General features: G+C 44.0%; 1 protein-coding gene across 5 annotated transcripts in view; it reads right to left on the bottom strand.

The window, feature by feature from the left end:
• xrn1 (5'-3' exoribonuclease 1) overlaps positions 1–21,329 on the bottom strand; it is a 67,685-nt gene extending 46,356 nt beyond the window's left edge. For 3 of the 5 annotated variants that reach the window (XM_036966153.1, XM_036966156.1, XM_036966155.1), the window contains exons 1-16: positions 20,941–21,327; positions 19,685–19,917; positions 19,480–19,577; positions 19,105–19,214; positions 14,524–14,634; positions 13,972–14,057; positions 12,496–12,583; positions 12,115–12,283; positions 10,374–10,441; positions 10,090–10,227; positions 9,820–9,974; positions 5,805–5,894; positions 2,368–2,524; positions 2,154–2,273; positions 1,877–2,046; positions 1,675–1,792 (exon numbers count right to left, since the gene is read on the bottom strand). In XM_036966153.1, the coding sequence (XP_036822048.1) occupies positions 1,675–1,792; positions 1,877–2,046; positions 2,154–2,273; positions 2,368–2,524; positions 5,805–5,894; positions 9,820–9,974; positions 10,090–10,227; positions 10,374–10,441; positions 12,115–12,283; positions 12,496–12,583; positions 13,972–14,057; positions 14,524–14,634; positions 19,105–19,214; positions 19,480–19,577; positions 19,685–19,917; positions 20,941–21,015 (1,986 nt within the window). In that variant the 5' untranslated portion in view covers positions 21,016–21,327. Of the gene's footprint in view, positions 1–1,674; positions 1,793–1,876; positions 2,047–2,153; positions 2,274–2,367; positions 2,525–5,804; positions 5,895–9,819; positions 9,975–10,089; positions 10,228–10,373; positions 10,442–12,114; positions 12,284–12,495; positions 12,584–13,971; positions 14,058–14,523; positions 14,635–19,104; positions 19,215–19,479; positions 19,578–19,684; positions 19,918–20,940 lie in introns of all 5 variants that reach the window. The other 2 variants (XM_036966157.1, XM_036966154.1) reach the window with 2 other exon arrangements.
• Positions 21,330–21,969: the final 640 nt, after the last annotated feature.

Here is a 21,969-nt window from a genome sequence, read left to right as displayed (position 1 = left end):
TGGGGTGTAAATGGCAGCCGTGATAAAACAGTTAGCGAACTAACGTTGGTCAACTGAGTTCAACCCAGGATAACTGTTGACACTTTTCACTCCACATATTTAGTCATGAAAGGATGCATTTGAAACTTCAAAAAGCAGTAACACTTTTGTATGACTTAATAGAATTATTTTAGTGATAGGACGGGGGGAAGGGCTTGTGCATTGATAGGCACACCAAAGATGACAAACGATATACGTAAGAAAGACAGCACCTCTAACAGCCCATTTCCCAACATAGCCCGCTGAAGAAGCAGGATAACTTTGTTTCATTTTGATGTGGCAGTGAATGGCCCAGGGACAGATGGTCTCAACGAGGAGCTCGCTGTTCGACCACTCCGACATGAACACAGTTTTTATTTTTGATTTATTTCACCTTTATTTAACCAGGTAGGCTAGTTGAGAACAAGTTCTCATTTACAATTGCGACCTGGCCAAGATAAAGCAAAGCAGTTCGACACATACAACGACACAGAGTTACACATGGAGTAAAACAAACATACAGTCAACAATACAGTAGAAACAAGTCTATATACGATGTGAGCAAATGAGGTGAGATAAGGGAGGTAAAGTCAAAAAAAGGCCATGGTGGCGAAGTAAATACAATATAGCAAGTAAAACACTGGAATGGTAGATTTGCAGTGGAAGAATGTGCAAAGTAGAAATAAAAATAATGGGGTGCAAAGGAGCAAAATAAATACATTAATTAAATACAGTAGGGAAAGAGGTAGTTGTTTGGGTTAAATTATAGGTGGGCTATGTACAGGTGCAGTAATCTGTGAGCTGCTCTGACAGTTGGTGCTTAAAGCTAGTGAGGGAGATAAGTGTTTCCAGTTTCAGAGATTTTTGTAGTTCGTTCCAGTCATTGGCAGCAGAGAACTGGAAGGAGAGGCGGCCAAAGAAAGAATTGGTTTTGGGGGTGACTAGAGAGATATACCTGCTGGAGCAGGCGGGCAGGTGCAGGTAGCGATCGGTTGAAGGCCATGCATTTAGTTTTACTTGTATTTAAGAGCAATTGGAGGCCTCGGAAGGAGAGTTGTATGGCATTGAAGCTTGCCTGGAGGGTTGTTAACACAGTGTCCAAAGAAGGGCCAGAAGTATACACAATGGTGTCGTCTGCGTAGAGGTGGATCAGAGACTCACCAGCAGCAAGAGCGACCTCATTGATGTATACAGAGAAGAGAGTCGGTCCAAGAATTGAACCCTGTGGCACCCCCATAGAGACTGCCAGAGGTCCGGACAGCAGTTACAGGCCCGGCTTCGAGTAAGCGGCAGGTGCACAATCAATATCCATCTTCATAACATGGATGAAGCCTGAGCTGGAATGTGAAGCTGAGGCCAGGTTCAGGTACAACAGCTGACGTAAGACGAGACAAAACTAAACACTTTTAGAGTGTTGTGTTGCAGAACAGCTGACTGAACAACGGCCATTCAGATCAATAAGACCAAACGTTTCCACAGAAACGGCGCCTCTTCACAGTGACATGATCAAACTTTCAAACAAAGTAGTCTCTTGTTGTAGCAAGGTATTGTAGAGAACGAGTTTCATGAAACACCACACACTTTGCAATTTGTCACAGAAATATCATCAAACGAGTCTAGCTATTACTGTAGCGAATTGTAGTCTGTCTGTGATACCTTGTGTCTGATGTGCTTTAAGGTGGGGAAGCCACAGAAGTAGAGCTGGCTGCTGTTGATGCTGCGCCCCACGTGGCTCAACGACACGTGCCACGCGTCCATGGGAACCGGTGTCACTCTGGAAACCACCAAACACATTGTATGTTAGCCTCATGGAATGTGCGTGTGTATAACTGTGAGTGTGTGTGTGGGCGTATCTCACCTGACATGGCAGTGCATGATGTTGGGGAACAGGTCAGGCAGGGCGGAGGTGGAGGTGTAGTCTAACTCAGCGTGGTAGCTGTACACAGCACACTGTGTGTGGCGGTTACGGGCCTTCTCAGCCTTGGTCATGTGATCGTTATAAGGCTCCATCGCAGCAAGCAAACATCTCTGGAAAAGAAATGCGCAAATAAGCAAAATAAGACAAAGACATGATTGAAGTATGTAATTTACTTATATTTATGTGTGTGTGTGTGTGTGTGTGTGTGTCTACGTACCTCGTCAATGAAGGGGATGAGCACCACAGCCTCCCACTCCTGTTGTTTCCCATTAAGGTCTGTCTTGAAGTCCAGAGGGTAATACTCAATGATGCTAGAATTCTCTGATGTCATCAGGTGCTGCACAAAGAACAAAATACAGGTATCAGAACTGTGTGTGTGTCATAGGTCCCCACAATGCTGCTATGTGCGCGCGTGTCTGTCGGTCTGTTACCCTATAGCTCTGGGGCAGCAGGTCTTTGCTGGCAGAAGGCAGGACTCCCAGCAGCTGCTGGAAGGGCATGAAAGGCTTGCCCATGTCAAAGGTCAACTTCAGATGGGCTATGTTACGCACATCTGACAGGAAGGGGGCATAGTGGTGCGGGTAATACCTAGAACAGAGGGAGGTATTAGTACACACGCAGAGACAGAGATCGACAGGAAAGTGCGCGAGAGGAGACGGGAGAGAGAGGGGAGACGGGAGAGAGAGGGAATACAGGAGAGAGAGGGGAGACGGGAGAGAGGGGAGACGGGAGATACGGGAGAGGGGGGATACAGGAGAGAGAGAGGGGGGATACAGGAGAGAGAGAGGAGATATAGGAGAGAGAGAGGAGATATAGGAGAGAGAGAGGGGATACAGGAGAAAGGAGAGAGAGGGGATACAGGAGAGAGAGGAGAGACAAGGGAGACGAGAGAGAGAGGGGATACCGGAGAGAGAGGGGAGAGAGGGGATACAGGAGAGAGAGGAGAGACAAGGAAGACAAGGAGAGAGGGGAGACGGGAGAGAGAGAGGGGAGACGGGAGAGAGAGAGGGGATACGGGAGAGAGGCCATGCATTTAGGTTGAGAGGGGGGGAATACGGGAGAGAGAGGGGGGGAATACGGGAGAGGGGGGAGAATACGGGAGAGAGAGGGGGGGAATACGGGAGAGAGAGGGGGGGTTAACGGGAGAGAGAGGGGGGGTTAACAGGAGAGAGAGGCGGGGAATACAGGAGAGTGAGGGGGGGAATACAGGAGAGAGAGGGGGGGAATACAGGAGAGAGAGGGGGGGGAATACAGGAGAGAGAGGGGGGGGAATACAGGAGAGAGAGGGGGGGGAATACAGGAGAGAGAGGGGGGGGAATACAGGAGAGAGAAGGGGGGGAATACAGGAGAGAGAAGGGGGGGGAATACAGGAGAGAGAAGGGGGGGGAATACAGGAGAGAGAAGGGGGGGAAATACAGGAGAGAGAAGGGGGGAATACAGGAGAGAGAAGGGGGGGAATACAGGAGAGAGAGGGGGGGAGAATACAGGAGAGAGAGGGGGGGAATACGGGAGAGAGAAGGGGAGGGAATACAGGAGAGAGAGGGGGGGAAATACAGGAGAGAGGGGGGATACAGGAGAGAGGGGGGAATACAGGAGAGAGAGAGGGGGGAATACAGGAGAGAGAGAGGGGGGAATACAGGAGAGAGAGAGGGGGGAATACAGGAGAGAGAGAGGGGGGAATACAGGAGAGAGAGAGGGGGGAATACAGGAGAGAGAGAGGGGGGAATACAGGAGAGAGAGAGGGGGGAATACAGGAGAGAGAGAGGGGGGAATACAGGAGAGAGAGAGGGGGGAATACAGGAGAGAGAGAGGGGATACAGGAGAGAGAGAGGGGATACAGGAGAGAGAGAGGGGATACAGGAGAGAGAGGAGAGAGAGGGGAGACAAGGAAGACAAGGAGAGAGAGGGGATACGGGAGAGAGAGAGGGGATACGGGAGAGAGAGAGGGGATACGGGAGAGAGAGAGGGGATACGGGAGAGAGAGAGGGGATACGGGAGAGAGAGAGGGGATACGGGAGAGAGAGAGGGGATACAGGAGAGAGAGGGGAGACGGGGGAGAGAGAGGGGAGACGGGGGAGAGAGAGGGGAGACGGGAGAGAGAGGGGACACAGGAGAGAGAGGGGACACAGGAGAGAGAGGGGACACAGGAGAGAGAGGGGACACAGGAGAGAGAGGGGACACAGGAGAGAGAGGGGACACAGGAGAGAGAGGAGACACAGGAGAGAGAGGAGAGAGAGGGAATACAGGAGAGAGAGGGAATACAGGAGAGAGAGGGGAGAGAGGGGATACAGGAGAGAAGGGAGACAAGGAGAGAGAGGGGAGACGGGAGAGAGGGGAGACAGGAGAGAGGGGGGATACAGGAGAGAGAGGGGGGGGGTACAGGAGAGAGAGGGGATAAGGGAGAGAGAGAGAGGGGATAAGGGAGAGAGAGAGAGGGGATACAGGAGAGAGAGAGAGGGGATACAGGAGAGAGATGGGGGATACAGGAGAGAGATGGGGGATACAGGAGAGAGATGGGGGATACAGGAGAGAGATGGGGGATACAGGAGAGAGATGGGGGATACAGGAGAGAGATGGGGGATACAGGAGAGAGATGGGGGGATACAGGAGAGAGATGGGGGGATACAGGAGAGAGATGGGGGGATACAGGAGAGAGATGGGGGGATACAGGAGAGAGAGATGAGAGAGGGGAGACAGGGGATACAGTAGAGAGAGGAGAGACAGGGGATACAGTAGAGAGAGGAGAGACAGTAGAGAGAGGAGAGACAGGGGAGAGAGAGGATACAGGAGAGAGAGGGGATACGGGAGAGAGAGGGGATAAGGGAGAGAGAGGAGAGAGGGAGAGAGAGAGGGGATACAGGAGAGAGAGAGGGGATACAGGAGAGAGATGGGGGATACAGGAGAGAGATGGGGGATACAGGAGAGAGATGGGGGATACAGGAGAGAGATGGGGGATACAGGAGAGAGATGGGGGATACAGGAGAGAGATGGGGGATACAGGAGAGAGATGGGGGATACAGGAGAGAGAATACAGAAGAGAGAGGGGAGAGAGGGGATACAGGAGAGAGAGAGGGGAGAGAGGGGATACAGGAGAGAGAGGGGAGAGAGGGGATACAGGAGAGAGAAGGGGGATACAGGAGAGAGATGGGGGATACAGGAGAGAGATGGGGGATACAGGAGAGATGGGGGATACAGGAGAGATGGGGGATACAGGAGAGAGAGAGGGAATACAGGAGAGAGAGGGGAGAGAGTGGATACAGGAGAGAGAGGGGGATACAGGAGAGAGAAGGGGGATACAGGAGAGAGAGGGGGGATACAGGAGAGAGAGGGGGGATACAGGAGAGAGAGATGAGAGAGAGGGGAGACAGGGGATACAGTAGAGAGGAGAGACAGGGGATACAGTAGAGAGAGGAGAGACAGGGGATACAGGAGAGAGGGGAGACGGGAGAGAGAGGATACAGGAGAGAGAGGGGATAAAGGAGAGAGAGAAGAGAGATGGGATACAGGAGAGAGAGAGGGGATACAGGAGAGAGAGAGGGGATACAGGAGAGAGAGATGGGGGATACAGGAGAGAGAGATGGGGGATACAGGAGAGAGAGATGGGGGATACAGGAGAGAGAGAGATGGGGGATACAGGAGAGAGAGAGGGGATACAGGTGAGAGAGAGGATACAGGAGAGAGAGAGGGGATACAGGAGAGAGAGAGGGGATACAGGAGAGAGAGAGGGGATACAGGAGAGAGAGAGAGGGGATACAGGAGAGAGAGAGAGGGGATACAGGAGAGAGAGAGAGGGGATACAGGAGAGTGAGAGGGGCGATACAAGAGAGAGAGAGAGAGAATATAGGAGAGAGAGGGGAGAGGAACCTACCAGCTCCAGGATTGGACTCCATGGTAGTAGTAATGTAGGATCCACTGGATTCCCTCCACATAGCACAATGCCTGGTTGGCTAGAAACTCACTGAAAACAATAATACAAAAAAAAAAAAGTTTCAAAGATTGTCCCGGCTAGGGCGGTCATGAAATTGTGTCAGCCGGTGATTGTCATGCAAATAACCACAGTAACTGACCGGTAATTAACAAATATGTTTGTTGAGCATCTCTGGCTTCCACACATAGCGTACTAGCCACTGATGCGGACCTTTGGAAAATCTACATTTTAAAAAGTCTAATACATCCATTTAATATAGCCTAAAACATCACACTAAATCCATTTAATATAGCCTACAGCATCACACTAAATCCATTTAATATATCCTACACCATCACACTAAATCCATTTAATATATCCTACACCATCACACTAAATCCATTTAATATAGCCTACAGCATCACACTAAATCCATTTAATATATCCTACACCATCACACTAAATCCATTTAATATAGCCTACACCATCACACTAAATCCATTTAATATAGCCTACAGCATCACACTAAATCCATTTAATATATCCTACACCATCACACTAAATCCATTTAATATATCCTACACCATCACACTAAATCCATTTAATATAGCCTACACCATCACACTAAATCCATTTAATATATCCTACACCATCACACTAAATCCATTTAATATATCCTACACCATCACACTAAATCCATTTAATATAGCCTACACCATCACACTAAATCCATTTAATATAGCCTACACCATCACACTAAATCCATTTAATATAGCCTACAGCATCACACTAAATCCATTTAATATATCCTACACCATCACACTAAATCCATTTAATATAGCCTACACCATCACACTAAATCCATTTAATATAGCCTACAGCATCACACTAAATCCATTTAATATAGCCTACAGCATCACACTAAATCCATTTAATATATCCTACACCATCACACTAAATCCATTTAATATATCCTACACCATCACACTAAATCCATTTAATATAGCCTACACCATCACACTAAATCCATTTAATATAGCCTACAGCATCACACTAAATCCATTTAATATATCCTACACCATCACACTAAATCCATTTAATATAGCCTACACCATCACACTAAATCCATTTAATATAGCCTACAGCATCACACTAAATCCATTTAATATAGCCTACAGCATCACACTAAATCAATTTAATATATCCTACACCATCACACTAAATCCATTTAATATAGCCTACACCATCACACTAAATCCATGTAATATATCCTACACCATCACACTAAATCCATTTAATATAGCCTACAGCATCACACTAAATCCATTTAATATAGCCTACACCATCACGCTAAATCCATTTAATATATCCTACACCATCACACTAAATCCATGTAATATAGCCTACACCATCACACTAAATCCATTTAATATAGCCTACGCCATCACAATAAATCCATTTAATATAGCCTACGCCATCACACTAAATCCATTTAATATAGCCTACAGCATCACACTAAATCCATTTAATATATCCTACACCATCACACTAAATCCATGTAATATATCCTACACCATCACACTAAATCCATGTAATATATCCTACACCATCACACTAAATCCATTTAATATATCCTACACCATCACACTAAATCCATTTAATATAGCCTACACCATCACACTAAATCCATTTAATATAGCCTACAGCATCACACTAAATCCATGTAATATATCCTACACCATCACACTAAATCCATTTAATATATCCTACACCATCACACTAAATCCATTTAATATAGCCTACACCATCACACTAAATCCATTTTATATCCTACACCATCACACTAAATCCATTTAATATATTCTACACCATCACACTAAATCCATTTAATATATCCTACACCATCACACTAAATCCATTTAATATAGCCTACAGCATCACACTAAATCCATTTAATATATCCTACACCATCACACTAAATCCATTTAATATAGCCTACACCATCACACTAAATCCATTTAATATAGCCTACACCATCACACTAAATCCATTTAATATATCCTACACCATCACAATAAATCAATTTAATATATCCTACACCATCACACTAAATCCATGTAATATAGCCTACAGCATCACACTAAATCCATTTAATATATCCTACACCATCACACTAAATCCATTTAATATAGCCTACACCATCACAATAAATCCATTTAATATATCCTACACCATCACACTAAATCAATTTAATATATCCTACACCATCGCACTAAATCCATTTAATATAGCCTACAGCATCACACTAAATCCATTTAATATATCCTACACCATCACACTAAATCCATTTAATATATCCTACACCATCACACTAAATCCATTTAATATAGCCTACAGCATCACACTAAATCAATTTAATATATCCTACACCATCACACTAAATCCATTTAATATAGCCTACAGCATCACACTAAATCCATTTAATATATCCTACACCATCACACTAAATCCATTTAATATAGCCTACACCATCACACTAAATCCATTTAATATATCCTACACCATCACACTAAATCCATTTAATATAGCCTACAGCATCACACTAAATCCATGTAATATATCCTACACCATCACACTAAATCCATTTAATATAGCCTACACCATCACACTAAATCCATTTAATATATCCTACACCATCACACTAAATCCATTTAATATAGCCTACACCATCACACTAAATCCATTTAATATAGCCTACACCATCACACTAAATCCATGATGTATTTTAGGCACGTCTAAAGAATAAAAAACATCAACTGGCGCACACCCAGAAAAGTGTGTTTGTGTGAAGGTGCTGACTAACAGCAAATAAACTACAACAAATGAAGAGTGGCTCACTCCATATATAAAGTCCCAGTAAGTTATTGGGTATTTCCCAATGTTTGGGCATCACTGTGCCTTCTTCAGGGTGATGTCATGAATACTTGAACCAGCTTATGTAGACAAACAGTGCAATTAGTGCAACCAATGACAATACTGAGGGGTGTGTCATAATGATTAAATTAATTAGGATGAATTAGTGAAACTGTTAAAAAAATAATATATATATATTTTATGGCATATTAAATATATTAGACTATTGTTATATAGAAACAATTGAATATTGTATATAATATTAGCATCAACATACATTATTGTTTAATTCAATTTCACATATTTAATTGTTTTGTATTTCATTTTTCATATTTGTTGCATGTAATCTTTTGGTGCAACCTTAATGCATAATAAACATCATCAACATATTAGGTGTACGCCGAAGAAAGAATATATCAATTTAGTATATATTCTTTATACAGCTTATTAGCAATGAACTTAATATAGGAAATAAATATAGTAGTCCTAGCCTTTAGAAAGCTGAAAAGGATCCTATTTTTCTCACGTAATAGCATATCTTATAGAAATGTTAAGGAACAGGAACACTTATTTCATTCCATGAATCAACCAGCTATGAGGAGTTGGCTCTCACTGCCCAACAGGTGATCCTATGCCAAGCCTCTTATTACGTTTTTGATTAGATTTTCATTTGTATTCATATCAGAGTGATTAAAGCCTGCGCAGAGTACCGGCCGTTAGCGGCTGGCCGTTAGAAAGTTTGGTAGGCTACTGATCATCTTTGCTAATTACCACCAGCGGCATCAGGGGGCAGTCTTGGAGAAGCCTAGTTACCGGGACTCAGTCAAGTGGAATCTGACTGCAGTCATGACTGGTGTCTGCCGGTGTGGCGGTAATACAGTCAGCGTAACAGCCCTAGTCACAGCTCTACAATGCCATCGTCTTTGCTTATCAACTAGGAAAAAAACATTCAAGTTCAGCCCAGCTTGGGGGCCAGAAAATGTTGTAAGAGCATTTCAAAACCGTTAGAGGTTGCAGGAAAATATTTTGAGAATGTTGGAAGAAGGTTTGGTATACAACTCACTCTGAGACCACCTCCACTCCCATCTTGGTCATGTAGTAGGTGCGCTTGTACTGTCGGAACTCTGCTTCAAACATGTCTTCTTCCTCCCCATCCTCCTCAAAACCTCTGCTGGGGCCTCTGTCCTCATCCAGCGCAGCCAGACACAGAGAGTCTTTCTGCACACACACACACACACAGAAACACACACACACAGAAACACACACACACACACGTCAGCAAGATCTTCATACATGCATTTGTAGAATCTGTGTGTGTGTAGTCATGTCTCACCAGGTCTTTCTTCCTGGAATCCTTGCAGTGAGCCTCCTCTGCTGCCAGCCCTGCTGCCTCGTTCAAGTACTTGTTCCCCACCTTACTCTCAAACCACTTCAGATCCACAAACACCTCATTGAAGTGCTCCCTGTCAAACTAAGGGAGAGGAAGAGAGGGAAGACAAAGAGAGAAAGGGTAGCGAGAGGTTGCGAAACAAATGTGAGAAAGAGTGTGAGACTGACAATCAGAAATGCATGGTAATTTTAAAAATGACACTGATAGTGGATGCTGGTCTCTCTTACCTCTGACAGTTTCTCCAGGTACTTCTCAAAGTTACCCAGGTTCAGGTGACCATTCTCATTCAGGTATCCTGATGATGAGAAGAGACAATGAAGTTGATTGCTTATTACTCACTATACTATCAGTAAAATGTTATACTCAGTATCGGGTGTGTATTTTACCTGTGTGTGTGTGTGTGTGTGTGTGTGTGTATTTGTGCGAGGGCTGTCCTCGACTCCCAAAAATGTTGATTGACCGAAAAGTCTTCTTTCAACCAATCGAGTCTCCTACATTTTTAAAAGGTCTATTTTTCCATACATAGACACACCGTGTGTGTCGTAATAAAATCCACTATATGCACTGAACTTGCCTGACACTTTAAGAACACATGTAAAACTCATTCCACGGAGGGCCGAGTGTCTGAGGGTTTTCGCTCCTCCCTTGTACTTGATTGATGAATTAAGGTCCCTGATTAGTAAGGAACTCCTCTCAGCTGGTTGTCTAGGTCTTAATTGAAAGGAAAAAGCTATAGACACTAGGCCCTCCATGGAATGAGTTTGACACCCCTGCTTTAAAAGCACTGTTTGATGAAATAAGACACTAAAGCCTCAAGAGGGAGCACCAGATCAAGTCAAAGTCTATTGTCTGTACTCGACCATCCTCCTCCCCGCTCCCTGTGGCCTTAGCAGATTCTGCCATTACGCTCCTGAAGTTGAAGGTAGTTGGTTACACTAGGGGTCTGTAACCTTCATGTGCAATGCCAACCTATCTTACCATTTCTACCGATCTGCGTGCCAGTTATGGTTTTCATGTGCATATTTTCATGGAACAGTTTCATTTGATTTAGAATAACAGCTTCCTATCTCAATCATTGTCACGTGGTTAAATCAAACTTCTATCTAAATGAAAATACAAATCTAAAAGTAACTTCTATTGCCATTGCCAACCTTGTACCATCAGCCTATATAAAGCCCCACATTTTTTAACATTGCAGCCTGCAGGTAGAAAACATCCTGATAAAAAATAAGTGTCCTATAAACCACGTTGGCTACACATGGCCTGTCTACAAAGAACTTGTAACAATGTATCAACTGAGTCCTGCCTGTAGCTTGCACTAGCAAACCACAAATATTCTGGGCCCTCAGGACAGACACAGCTGTAGGCCATGAGCAAGGGATAAGAAGTCATCAGGTAGGCCTATTTTATGAAGTTTCCAATGGTTCAGAGCATGACATTTCTATTTTTCACACCGAGTGGTTATCTAAAGGGAGAGAGCTGGAAAGACTTTTCAAATACTGGGCACATTTATAAGCCTACATTTGCTCGCAGGACAGGTAGCCTAGGCCTACTTCTATGGGTAATCAGGTGCGCGTAGATAATCAGGTGTACTACTGTAGATAAAAAAAATGATGTGGAATTGACAGACTAACAATCAAAGGGCAAACTATTGACACAATGAAGTTATGAAACAATGAATGTGCAGGAATTGGCGGGAGAGAGTGCATTCTGGAGAGAGATGTCCATTGTGCATCTTAGTTACACTCCTCTTCTTCTTAGACTGCAGCAACCACACGGCCTCCGCAATGGATTAGTCCACTGAGACAGGCGCGAATCAGACAGCTGTCTTGTGTGCCATAAATACATATATTTGCGACTGCTCGACTAAAAAAAATCTTGGTCAACCAACAGCCTTTTGACCAAACAATAAACCAGTCGACTAAATGGGGTCAGCCCTAAAATATGAGCTTGTCCATGTGTTCTCACCTCCTAGTGTTGGCAGCACACTGATGTAGGTGCGGTAGAGAAGAGGTAGGGCGTCGTGGTTTATGTGAAGATGAGGAAGATGAGGGATGAAGTCATTCCCAACAAGAAAGCCCATCAGGATCCAGTCATCTATGATTCGCTCCAGGTCGTACTCAAATGAGATCTTATTCTGTCAAACAACCAATCGAAAGAGATCTTATTGAGAAACAACCAACAGGATGAGATCTTACTGTAAGGAACAACCAATCATTTGATCTTATTGTTATTCAAACCATTCATAGAGAACTGATAGTGTGAATTGATTACTTCTAGGGGAGTTTATTTTGCCTCTACTATATTGGTCACACTCCAGCAAGATTTGAATGTATGAATGTGTCTTACCTTAACTTCAGAGAACTCGTAGTCTATGTACTCCCTAAATAGCGACAGGTGCAGTAGGTGGAAGGTTGTCTCCTCTGGAGCAGTTATTCTACAGGAGGACAATACATACTGATTACTAGGGATGGCATTGGAAATAATACGGAACAAAAATAGAAAAACGCAACAAGTGTTGCTACCAGGTTTGATGAGCTGAAATAAAAGATCCCAGAAATAGTTCCATACGCACAAAAACCTATTTCTCTAAAATGTACGGAAATGTGTTCACATCCCTGTTATTGAGCATTTCTCCTTTTCCAAGATAATCCATCCACCTGATGGGTATGGCATATTAAGAAGCTGATTAAACAGCATGATCATTACACATGTTCACCTTGTGATGGAGACAATAAAAGACCTCTCTAAAATGTCCAGTTTTGTCACAACACAATGCCACAGATGCCTCAAGTTTTGAGGGAGTGTGCAATTGGCATGCTGACAGCAGGAATATCCACCAGAACTGTTGCCAGATCATTTCTATACCATAAGCTGCCTTCAATGTTGTTTTAAAGAATTTGGCAGTACATCCAACCGGCCTCACAACCGCAGACCATGTGTAACCACGCCAGCCCAGGACCTCCACATCCTGCTTCCTCACCTGTGGGATCGTCTGAGACCAGTCACTCTGACAGTCACTCTGAGTATTTCTGTCTGTGATGAAGCCCCTTTGTGGGGAGAAACTAATTCTGATTGGCTGGGCCTGGCTCCCAAGCGGGTGCACCCCATCCATTATGTGAAATACATATTTCAAAGCCACTTATATTGGTCGCATACACATGTTTAGCTAATGTTATTGCAGGTGTAGCGAAATGTTCCTTGCGCCAACAGTGCATTAATGTCTAACAATACACACATCTAAAAAGTAAAAAGAATGGAATTCAGAAATATAGAATGTAAGAAATAAAATAAAAAAGTTGCTTAGTAGCCTTGTTATGAACTATAACTCAAAATTGGTGCATGTTGCATTTATATTTTTGTTCAGTATATTTCACTATTAAAATAATATCAAGACATTTCAGTTTTCCGGATAGTCAATTCTATTTAAAAAAAAATGTAAATACATAATATTATCATTTAAAAATGTCTTTATACTCTCTTGAACAATCAGAATGATGCAAATTCTGAGGGCAGAGGTAAGCTACCACACCAGCAGACATGCTTGCTATTCTCCGGTAGTTCTCCGGTAGTTTTAGGCTAACAGCAACAGTGAAAGAGAAGTCTGATAGATATTTAGTTCTTTCTGGTGAATGGTTTGCATTGATCCGTGTCAGGTCTTGAGGAACCCCGTTATGTGCATGCCTGTAATTGCCATTTCTCCAAAAAATGAACAAACAAGTAAACTGAATACTAACGTGCGTTCAGATTTTCGAATAAGTGCCCATCGTTATACCTCTGTCTTACACACACACAGCACTGTCTCTTGCACATGCCCACACACACCTTTTCTGGTTTTTCTTCCCTCCAAAGCGGACCTCTTCTCTGAGTAGGGAGAAGTGTGGCTCATGGCTCGTCAGACCTAACATCATCTGTAGGAGAGGAGTGAGAGATATCATAGTTAACACAACAGACCTTCCATCATCTGTAGGAGAGGAGTGAGAGATATCATAGTTAACACAACAGACCTTACATCACCTGTAGGAGAGGAGTGAGAGATATCATAGTTAACACAACAGACCTAACATCATCTGTAGGAGAGGAGTGAGAGATATCATAGTTAACACAACAGACCTTCCATCATCTGTAGGAGAGGAGTGAAAGATATCATAGTTAACACAACAGACCTTACGTCACCTGTAGGAGAGGAGTGAGAGATATCATAGTTAACACAACATACCTTACATCACAGCATACCAGTTTGTGTAAATAGTAAGAGAACTGTAAAAAACTGACACTAAAATTACCAGAGACATACATGTCACACACCTTCCCTGATACACATCTGTGCCATCTCTCTTACACACACACACACACACACACACACAGGCCACCCACCAGGTCAGCGTCCAGGCCATAGAGACAGTGGCGTGTGTTTGGGTCGTGGTCTGGCTTGGTGTTTTCCCAGCGGATAAACTCCATGATCTTATGTTCTCCTTCTCCTGGAGTCTGACAGGGAAACAGGCTTACAGTATTACCATCTGACAGGGAAACAGGCTTACAGTATTACCATCTGACAGGGAAACAGTGTTACAGTATTACCATCTGACAGGGAAACAGGCTGACAGTATTACCATCTGACAGGGAAACAGGCTTACAGTATTACCATCTGTCAGGGAAACAGGCTTACAGTATTACCATCTGACAGGGAAACAGGCTTACAGTATTACCATCTGACAGGGAAACAGGCTGACAGTATTACCATCTGACAGGGAAACAGGCTGACAGTATTACCATCTGACAGGGAAACAGGCTGACAGTATTACCATCTGACAGGGAAACAGGCTGACAGTATTACCATCTGACAGGGAAACAGGCTTACAGTATTACCATCTGACAGGGAAACAGTGTTACAGTATTACCATCTGACAGGGAAACAGGCTGACAGTATTACCATCTGTCAGGGAAACAGGCTTACAGTATTACCATCTGACAGGGAAACAGGCTTACAGTATTACCATCTGTCAGGGAAACAGGCTGACAGTATTACCATCTGTCAGGGAAACAGCCTGACAGTATTACCATCTGTCAGGGAAACAGGCTGACAGTATTACCATCTGTCAGGGAAACAGGCTGACAGTATTACCATCTGTCAGGGAAACAGGCTGACAGTATTACCATCTGTCAGGGAAACAGGCTGACAGTATTACCATCTGTCAGGGAAACAGTTAGGGCTGTTGAGGTGACCATATTACCGTCTGAGAGAAACAGCGTTACAGTTAGGGCCGTTGAGGTGACCGTATTACCGTCTGAGAGAAACAGCGTTACAGTTAGGGCCGTTGAGGTGACCGTATTACCGTCTGAGAGGGAAACAGTTAGGGCTGTTGAGGTGACCGTATTACCGTCTGAGAGGGAAACAGCGTTACAGTTAGGGCCGTTGAGGTGACCGTATTACCGTCTGAGAGAAACAGTTAGGGCCGTTGAGGTGACCATATTACCGTCTGACAGGGAAACAGTTAGGGCCGTTGAGGTGACCGTATTACCGTCTGAGAGAAACAGAGTTACAGTTAGGGCCGTTGAGGTGACCGTATTACCGTCTGAGAGAAACAGAGTTACAGTTAGGGCCGTTGAGGTGACCGTATTACCGTCTGAGAGAAACAGTTAGGGCCGTTGAGGTGACCGTATTACCGTCTGAGAGAAACAGTTAGGGCCGTTGAGGTGACCGTATTACCGTCTGAGAGAAACAGTTAGGGACGTTGAGGTGACCGTATTACCGTCTGAGAGAAACAGTTAGGGCCGTTGAGGTGACCGTATTACCGTCTGACAGGGAAACAGGCTTACAGTATTACCATCTGACAGGGAAACAGGCTTACAGTATTACCATCTGACAGGGAAACAGGCTTACAGTATTACCATCTGACAGGGAAACAGGCTTACAGTATTACCATCTGTCAGGGAAACAGGCTGACAGTATTACCATCTGACAGGGAAACAGGCTGACAGTATTACCATCTGACAGGGAAACAGGCTTACAGTATTACCATCTGACAGGGAAACAGACTGACAGTATTACCATCTGACAGGGAAACAGGCTGACAGTATTACCATCTGACAGGGAAACAGGCTGACAGTATTACCATCTGACAGGGAAACAGGCTGACAGTATTACCATCTGTCAGGGAAACAGGCTGACAGTATTACCATCTGTCAGGGAAACAGTTAGGGCTGTTGAGGTGACCATATTACCGTCTGAGAGAAACAGCGTTACAGTTAGGGCTGTTGAGGTGACCGTATTACCGTCTGAGAGAAACAGCGTTACAGTTAGGGCCGTTGAGGTGACCGTATTACCGTCTGAGAGGGAAACAGTTAGGGCTGTTGAGGTGACCGTATTACCGTCTGAGAGAAACAGAGTTACAGTTAGGGCCGTTGAGGTGACCGTATTACCGTCTGAGAGAAACAGTTAGGGCCGTTGAGGTGACCGTATTACCGTCTGAGAGAAACAGTTAGGGCCGTTGAGGTGACCGTATTACCGTCTGAGAGAAACAGTTAGGGACGTTGAGGTGACCGTATTACCGTCTGAGAGAAACAGTTAGGGCCGTTGAGGTGACCGTATTACCGTCTGAGAGAAACAGTTAGGGCCGTTGAGGTGACCGTATTACCGTCTGACAGGGAAACAGGCTTACAGTATTACCATCTGACAGGGAAACAGGCTTACAGTATTACCATCTGACAGGGAAACAGGCTTACAGTATTACCATCTGACAGGGAAACAGGCTTACAGTATTACCATCTGTCAGGGAAACAGGCTGACAGTATTACCATCTGACAGGGAAACAGGCTGACAGTATTACCATCTGACAGGGAAACAGGCTTACAGTATTACCATCTGACAGGGAAACAGACTGACAGTATTACCATCTGACAGGGAAACAGGCTGACAGTATTACCATCTGACAGGGAAACAGGCTGACAGTATTACCATCTGACAGGGAAACAGGCTGACAGTATTACCATCTGTCAGGGAAACAGGCTGACAGTATTACCATCTGTCAGGGAAACAGTTAGGGCTGTTGAGGTGACCATATTACCGTCTGAGAGAAACAGCGTTACAGTTAGGGCTGTTGAGGTGACCGTATTACCGTCTGAGAGGGAAACAGTTAGGGCTGTTGAGGTGACCGTATTACCGTCTGAGAGGGAAACAGCGTTACAGTTAGGGCCGTTGAGGTGACCATATTACCGTCTGACAGGGAAACAGTTGGGGCTGTTGAGGTGACCGTATTACCGTCTGAGAGGGAAACAGCGTTACAGTTAGGGCCGTTGAGGTGACCGTATTACCGTCTGAGAGAAACAGTTAGGGCCGTTGAGGTGACCGTATTACCGTCTGACAGGGAAACAGTTAGGGCCGTTGAGGTGACCGTATTACCGTCTGAGAGAAACAGCGTTACAGTTAGGGCCGTTGAGGTGACCGTATTACCGTCTGAGAGAAACAGTTAGGGCCGTTGAGGTGACCATATTACCGTCTGAGAGAAACAGCGTTACAGTTAGGGCCGTTGAGGTGACCGTATTACCGTCTGAGAGAAACAGTTAGGGCCGTTGAGGTGACCGTATTACCGTCTGACAGGGAAACAGTTAGGGCCGTTGAGGTGACCGTATTACCGTCTGAGAGAAACAGTTAGGGCTGTTGAGGTGACCGTATTACCGTCTGAGAGAAACAGCGTTACAGTTAGGGCTGTTGAGGTGACCGTATTACCGTCTGAGAGAAACAGTTAGGGTCGTTGAGGTGACCGTATTACCGTCTGAGAGAAACAGTTAGGGCCGTTGAGGTGACCGTATTACCGTCTGAGAGAAACAGTTAGGGCCGTTGAGGTGACCGTATTACCGTCTGAGAGAAACAGTTAGGGCCGTTGAGGTGACTGTATTACCGTCTGAGAGAAACAGTTAGGGCCGTTGAGGTGACCGTATTACCGTCTGAGAGAAACAGTTAGGGCCGTTGAGGTGACCGTATTACCGCGACACTGGTAGTCATGACCACAGTCAAATTCAATGTGACTGTTGAGTCATGGTAATCTCCTCCTATGCACTCTGGACATAGTACCAACTCACTAACGATCATCAGGTCAGCCTGGTCGTCAGGGCTCTCGTGTCCCTCTAACCACTCTGACAGCAATGTAAATGCAATCGAATAATCACATCATCAAAACAGTATCGTGCTTTTAAGGTCTTCGTCATTCACAATTAAAGTTGCCAAATAACTCTAAGGCTAGCATATACTGTGCATTCAGCAAGTATTCAGACCCCTTGACTTTTTCCACATTGTTACATTACCGCCTTATTTTAAAATGGATTAAATAGTCCCCCCCCCCCCCCCCCCCCCCATAGCCACTTCATATGCGCACTTCATATGCAATTACTTGGAAAAATATGCTTTCTATTTTATTCAATATCTATTTTATAATCTTCTTACTATAAAATAATATAATGGCATGGGACTTATAAGCATATCTTGTTTGCTAGATGAACAAGCCTACATCCTATGGCATGGCACATAGTCAGATAACATACAGCAGGCCAACTAATATTATAGTCTTCTGAAATACATTTTCTTCATGTTATAGTGTTTTTTTTACACCTGCCTAAAATAATGGATTTACTGTGATGATGTACATTCAATTGATATATTAGACTTATTAAAATGTTGATGTTTTCAAAGGCATGCATCAGCAGCTTGTATGTGTGGAGGCCTAGAGATGCTAAATGTGTTTGTAAATTAACGGTAAATTACAGTGAAACCGGCAGTCTTTTGCATGACAATAACCAGCTGACAAAATGTAATGTCCGCCACAGCCCTAGTTACAGTCAGTCACCGAGGAAAACAGAAGTCACACGCACACTATGAAACATTTGTGGGGAAATCTGGGAAATATGCAACAGAAACACACACTGACAGACATACATGCACACAGAGCCCCCAGCCCTCACCTCGTGTCCAGAAAGGTAGACGTTAACTCCTTTCCAGGCATTGTCTGTGGACAGTTTACTGTTGACAAAGTACTTGAGCTGCTCCTGTAACCTGGCCATGAAGTCCGTCCCTACAGGAGAGATATGATGGGTCGTATTCATTAGGCACCAAACGGAAGAAAACAGACCAAAACTGGGAGGGACTACCGGAACTTAATAATAAGAAAAGCTTAATTTCCTTCTCTGTTGGAGAACATTTTGCTATGGTGTGCCCTAATGAATACAAACACCTTCATTCATGACACCTACATCCTAAAACCTAGGATTTGGATGAGGGTATGAGCTGAAAGATAGATAGGTGGAGAAGTGGATGGATTGTGTAGTAGGCTTACATACCAGGTGTGATGCAGTTAGAGTCAAAGCGGGCCTCAGAGGGTAGGACCTCTCCTTTCTCTAGGGCCTTCTTTATCTTGTCCTCTGCTTCTTTGGCCGACCTTAACAAGAAACATGTTAATGAAGATGTGTGATCTATCACTATGCCACTCTGTCACAGATACAGCACATAAAGTTCAAATGAATTTATTATAATCATGATCATTACCTGAATCTCCTGCCTCTCTGCTGGTTCATCTTGGCCCGAGGAGCCACCCCATCCACGGCCATGAAGAAAACCTTCCTGGGCTTGATGATCCTGAACAGCACCTCCAGATAGTGGAAGATGTCTGCAAAGATCTTCTCCTCCGAGATACGGAAGTGGACGTCCTCGTCATTGGGGTGGGAGCACTGGTGGATGATGCCATTCATATCCAGGTAGAGGTTGTCAAACTCCGGAATCTGGAGAAGAGGGGGGAAAGGGGGATGTTGGAGTAGTATGTCTATTAACCTATAGCAAGTGGATAATAGCATCAATCCTTGAATAATGGTGGAAGTGTATTTATGAGTTGAGGATAAAAACGATCTAGTGGGATTAACTGGAAACAGTAGGAAGAAGTGCATTATTATTTAGGAAACATTAACATGCAGAGTTAACACGCTTGTAGCTAAACCACAGCATGACTCAGGGCAGAGGGTCACAGAGTCATACTGTGGCCTGAGGTCAACATTCCACTCCCTAATGTATATTGCATACCTACCAATCAGTAATGTCAATTACTTAGATACAAATACTTTAAAGTGCTACTTAGGTACTATTTTTGGGTATGTGTACTTTACTATTTATATTTCTGACAACTTTTACTCCACTACATTCCTAAACACAATGCATGTTTTACTCCCATACATTTTCCAGACACCCAAAGTACTCGTTACATTAATTGAACGCTCAGGCAGGACATCAATATGGTCCAATTCACGCACCTATTAATATAATGCGTACTTTTTCCACCACTGATGGCGATACATTTGGGCTAACCTGGCGGTGATCTCGACAGTGTTGTATCAGGTCGACGACTGCAATGTGTTATTCAGAAAATGTTTCTATTTAGCTACTTGACAAACTTAAAGTGTAGCTAGCTAACATAGGTCGTATTCACACACTGTAGACTTATTGTTATGATAATCTAAACGGAGCTGGTAGTAGTAACAAACTGGCTGGCTAAATAAGTACCTAGAGGGAAATGGAGTCAAACACGAAATTGGTTGGTAAATATTGGTTGGCTAACTAGCTATAGCTATGTTTATATTTACAATAAAATGTTGGGTTATGTATTACCATAATAATCATATCAGTAGCGAGTGCAGCAGAGTGGAAACAGCAATACGTGGATATGAACCCGTTATAGGCCTGCTATATTTCGCTTGCTAGCTAGCTGCAACAGTAACGTTATTAATAAGCAAAGTAGAATATCGATATCATACCTGATGTTCCTTGACAACTTCACTCAGGCAAGGGTATCGCTCTGAAATCCATCGGTAGAATTTCGGCACTCCCATCTTGACCACAAACTCTTCCCTTTGAGCTAAATTTATACAATTTCAACGGTATAAGAGATGTGTAAAGTTACATGAGAAGTTGTGTTTGCTACGGGGTCCGGGATTTTGTTTCTGTAGCAGCTACGCTAACTAGCTGGCTGTAACTGTCCAGCCAGTAAAACAGTCCGGGTGGAATCAATGACGTAACAACCAGAAAGCCAGCTCTCAAACACAAAATTGTAAAATGTACTGTGTGACCAAATAGATATCATGTTTCAAATATTAATAAAACACAATTTAAATGTATAAATAACAAATCTAGGCTTGTTTTTCTTTTAATATGGTACTTTCATTCTTGTGCAATCATTTATTTGTTCCCGGCGATACACGCATTTAGTAATTACTGGTTCCACGTCAGCACAAAGAAGCGGACCAGCTAATGACGAGCAACACAACATGCAATAATTTCAAAGATTTTACTGAGCTACAGTTCATATAAGGAAATCAGTCAATTGAAATGCATTATTCCATAATCTATGGATTCCACATGACTGTGAATACAGATATGCATCTGTTTGTCAAAGATACCTTAAAAAAATAACAGGTAAGGGTGTGGAACATATAACCATTCAGCATCTGGTGTAACCACCATTTGCCTCATGCAGTGACGACACATCTCCTTCTCATAGAGTTGATCAGGCTGTTGTGGCCTGTGGAATGTTTTCCCACTCCTCCTCAATGGCTGTGTGAAGTTGCTGGATATTGGCGGGAACTGGAACACGTGGTCGTACGCGTAAATAAAGAGCATCCCAAACGTGCTCAATGGGTTACATTTCTGGTGAGTATGCAGGCCATTTTCAGATTCCAGTTATTGTGTACAGATCCTTGCGACATGGGCCATGCATTATCATGCTGAAACATGAGGTGATGGCTGTGAATGAATGGCACGACAATGGGCCTCAGTATCTCGTCACG

The sequence above is a fragment of the Oncorhynchus mykiss genome, chromosome 28, assembly GCF_013265735.2.
Source record: "Oncorhynchus mykiss isolate Arlee chromosome 28, USDA_OmykA_1.1, whole genome shotgun sequence".
NCBI classification, from domain to species: domain Eukaryota; kingdom Metazoa; phylum Chordata; class Actinopteri; order Salmoniformes; family Salmonidae; genus Oncorhynchus; species Oncorhynchus mykiss.
The sequence above is the reverse complement of the archived record's forward strand: the minus strand, read 5'-3'. Positions and strand labels throughout refer to the sequence as shown.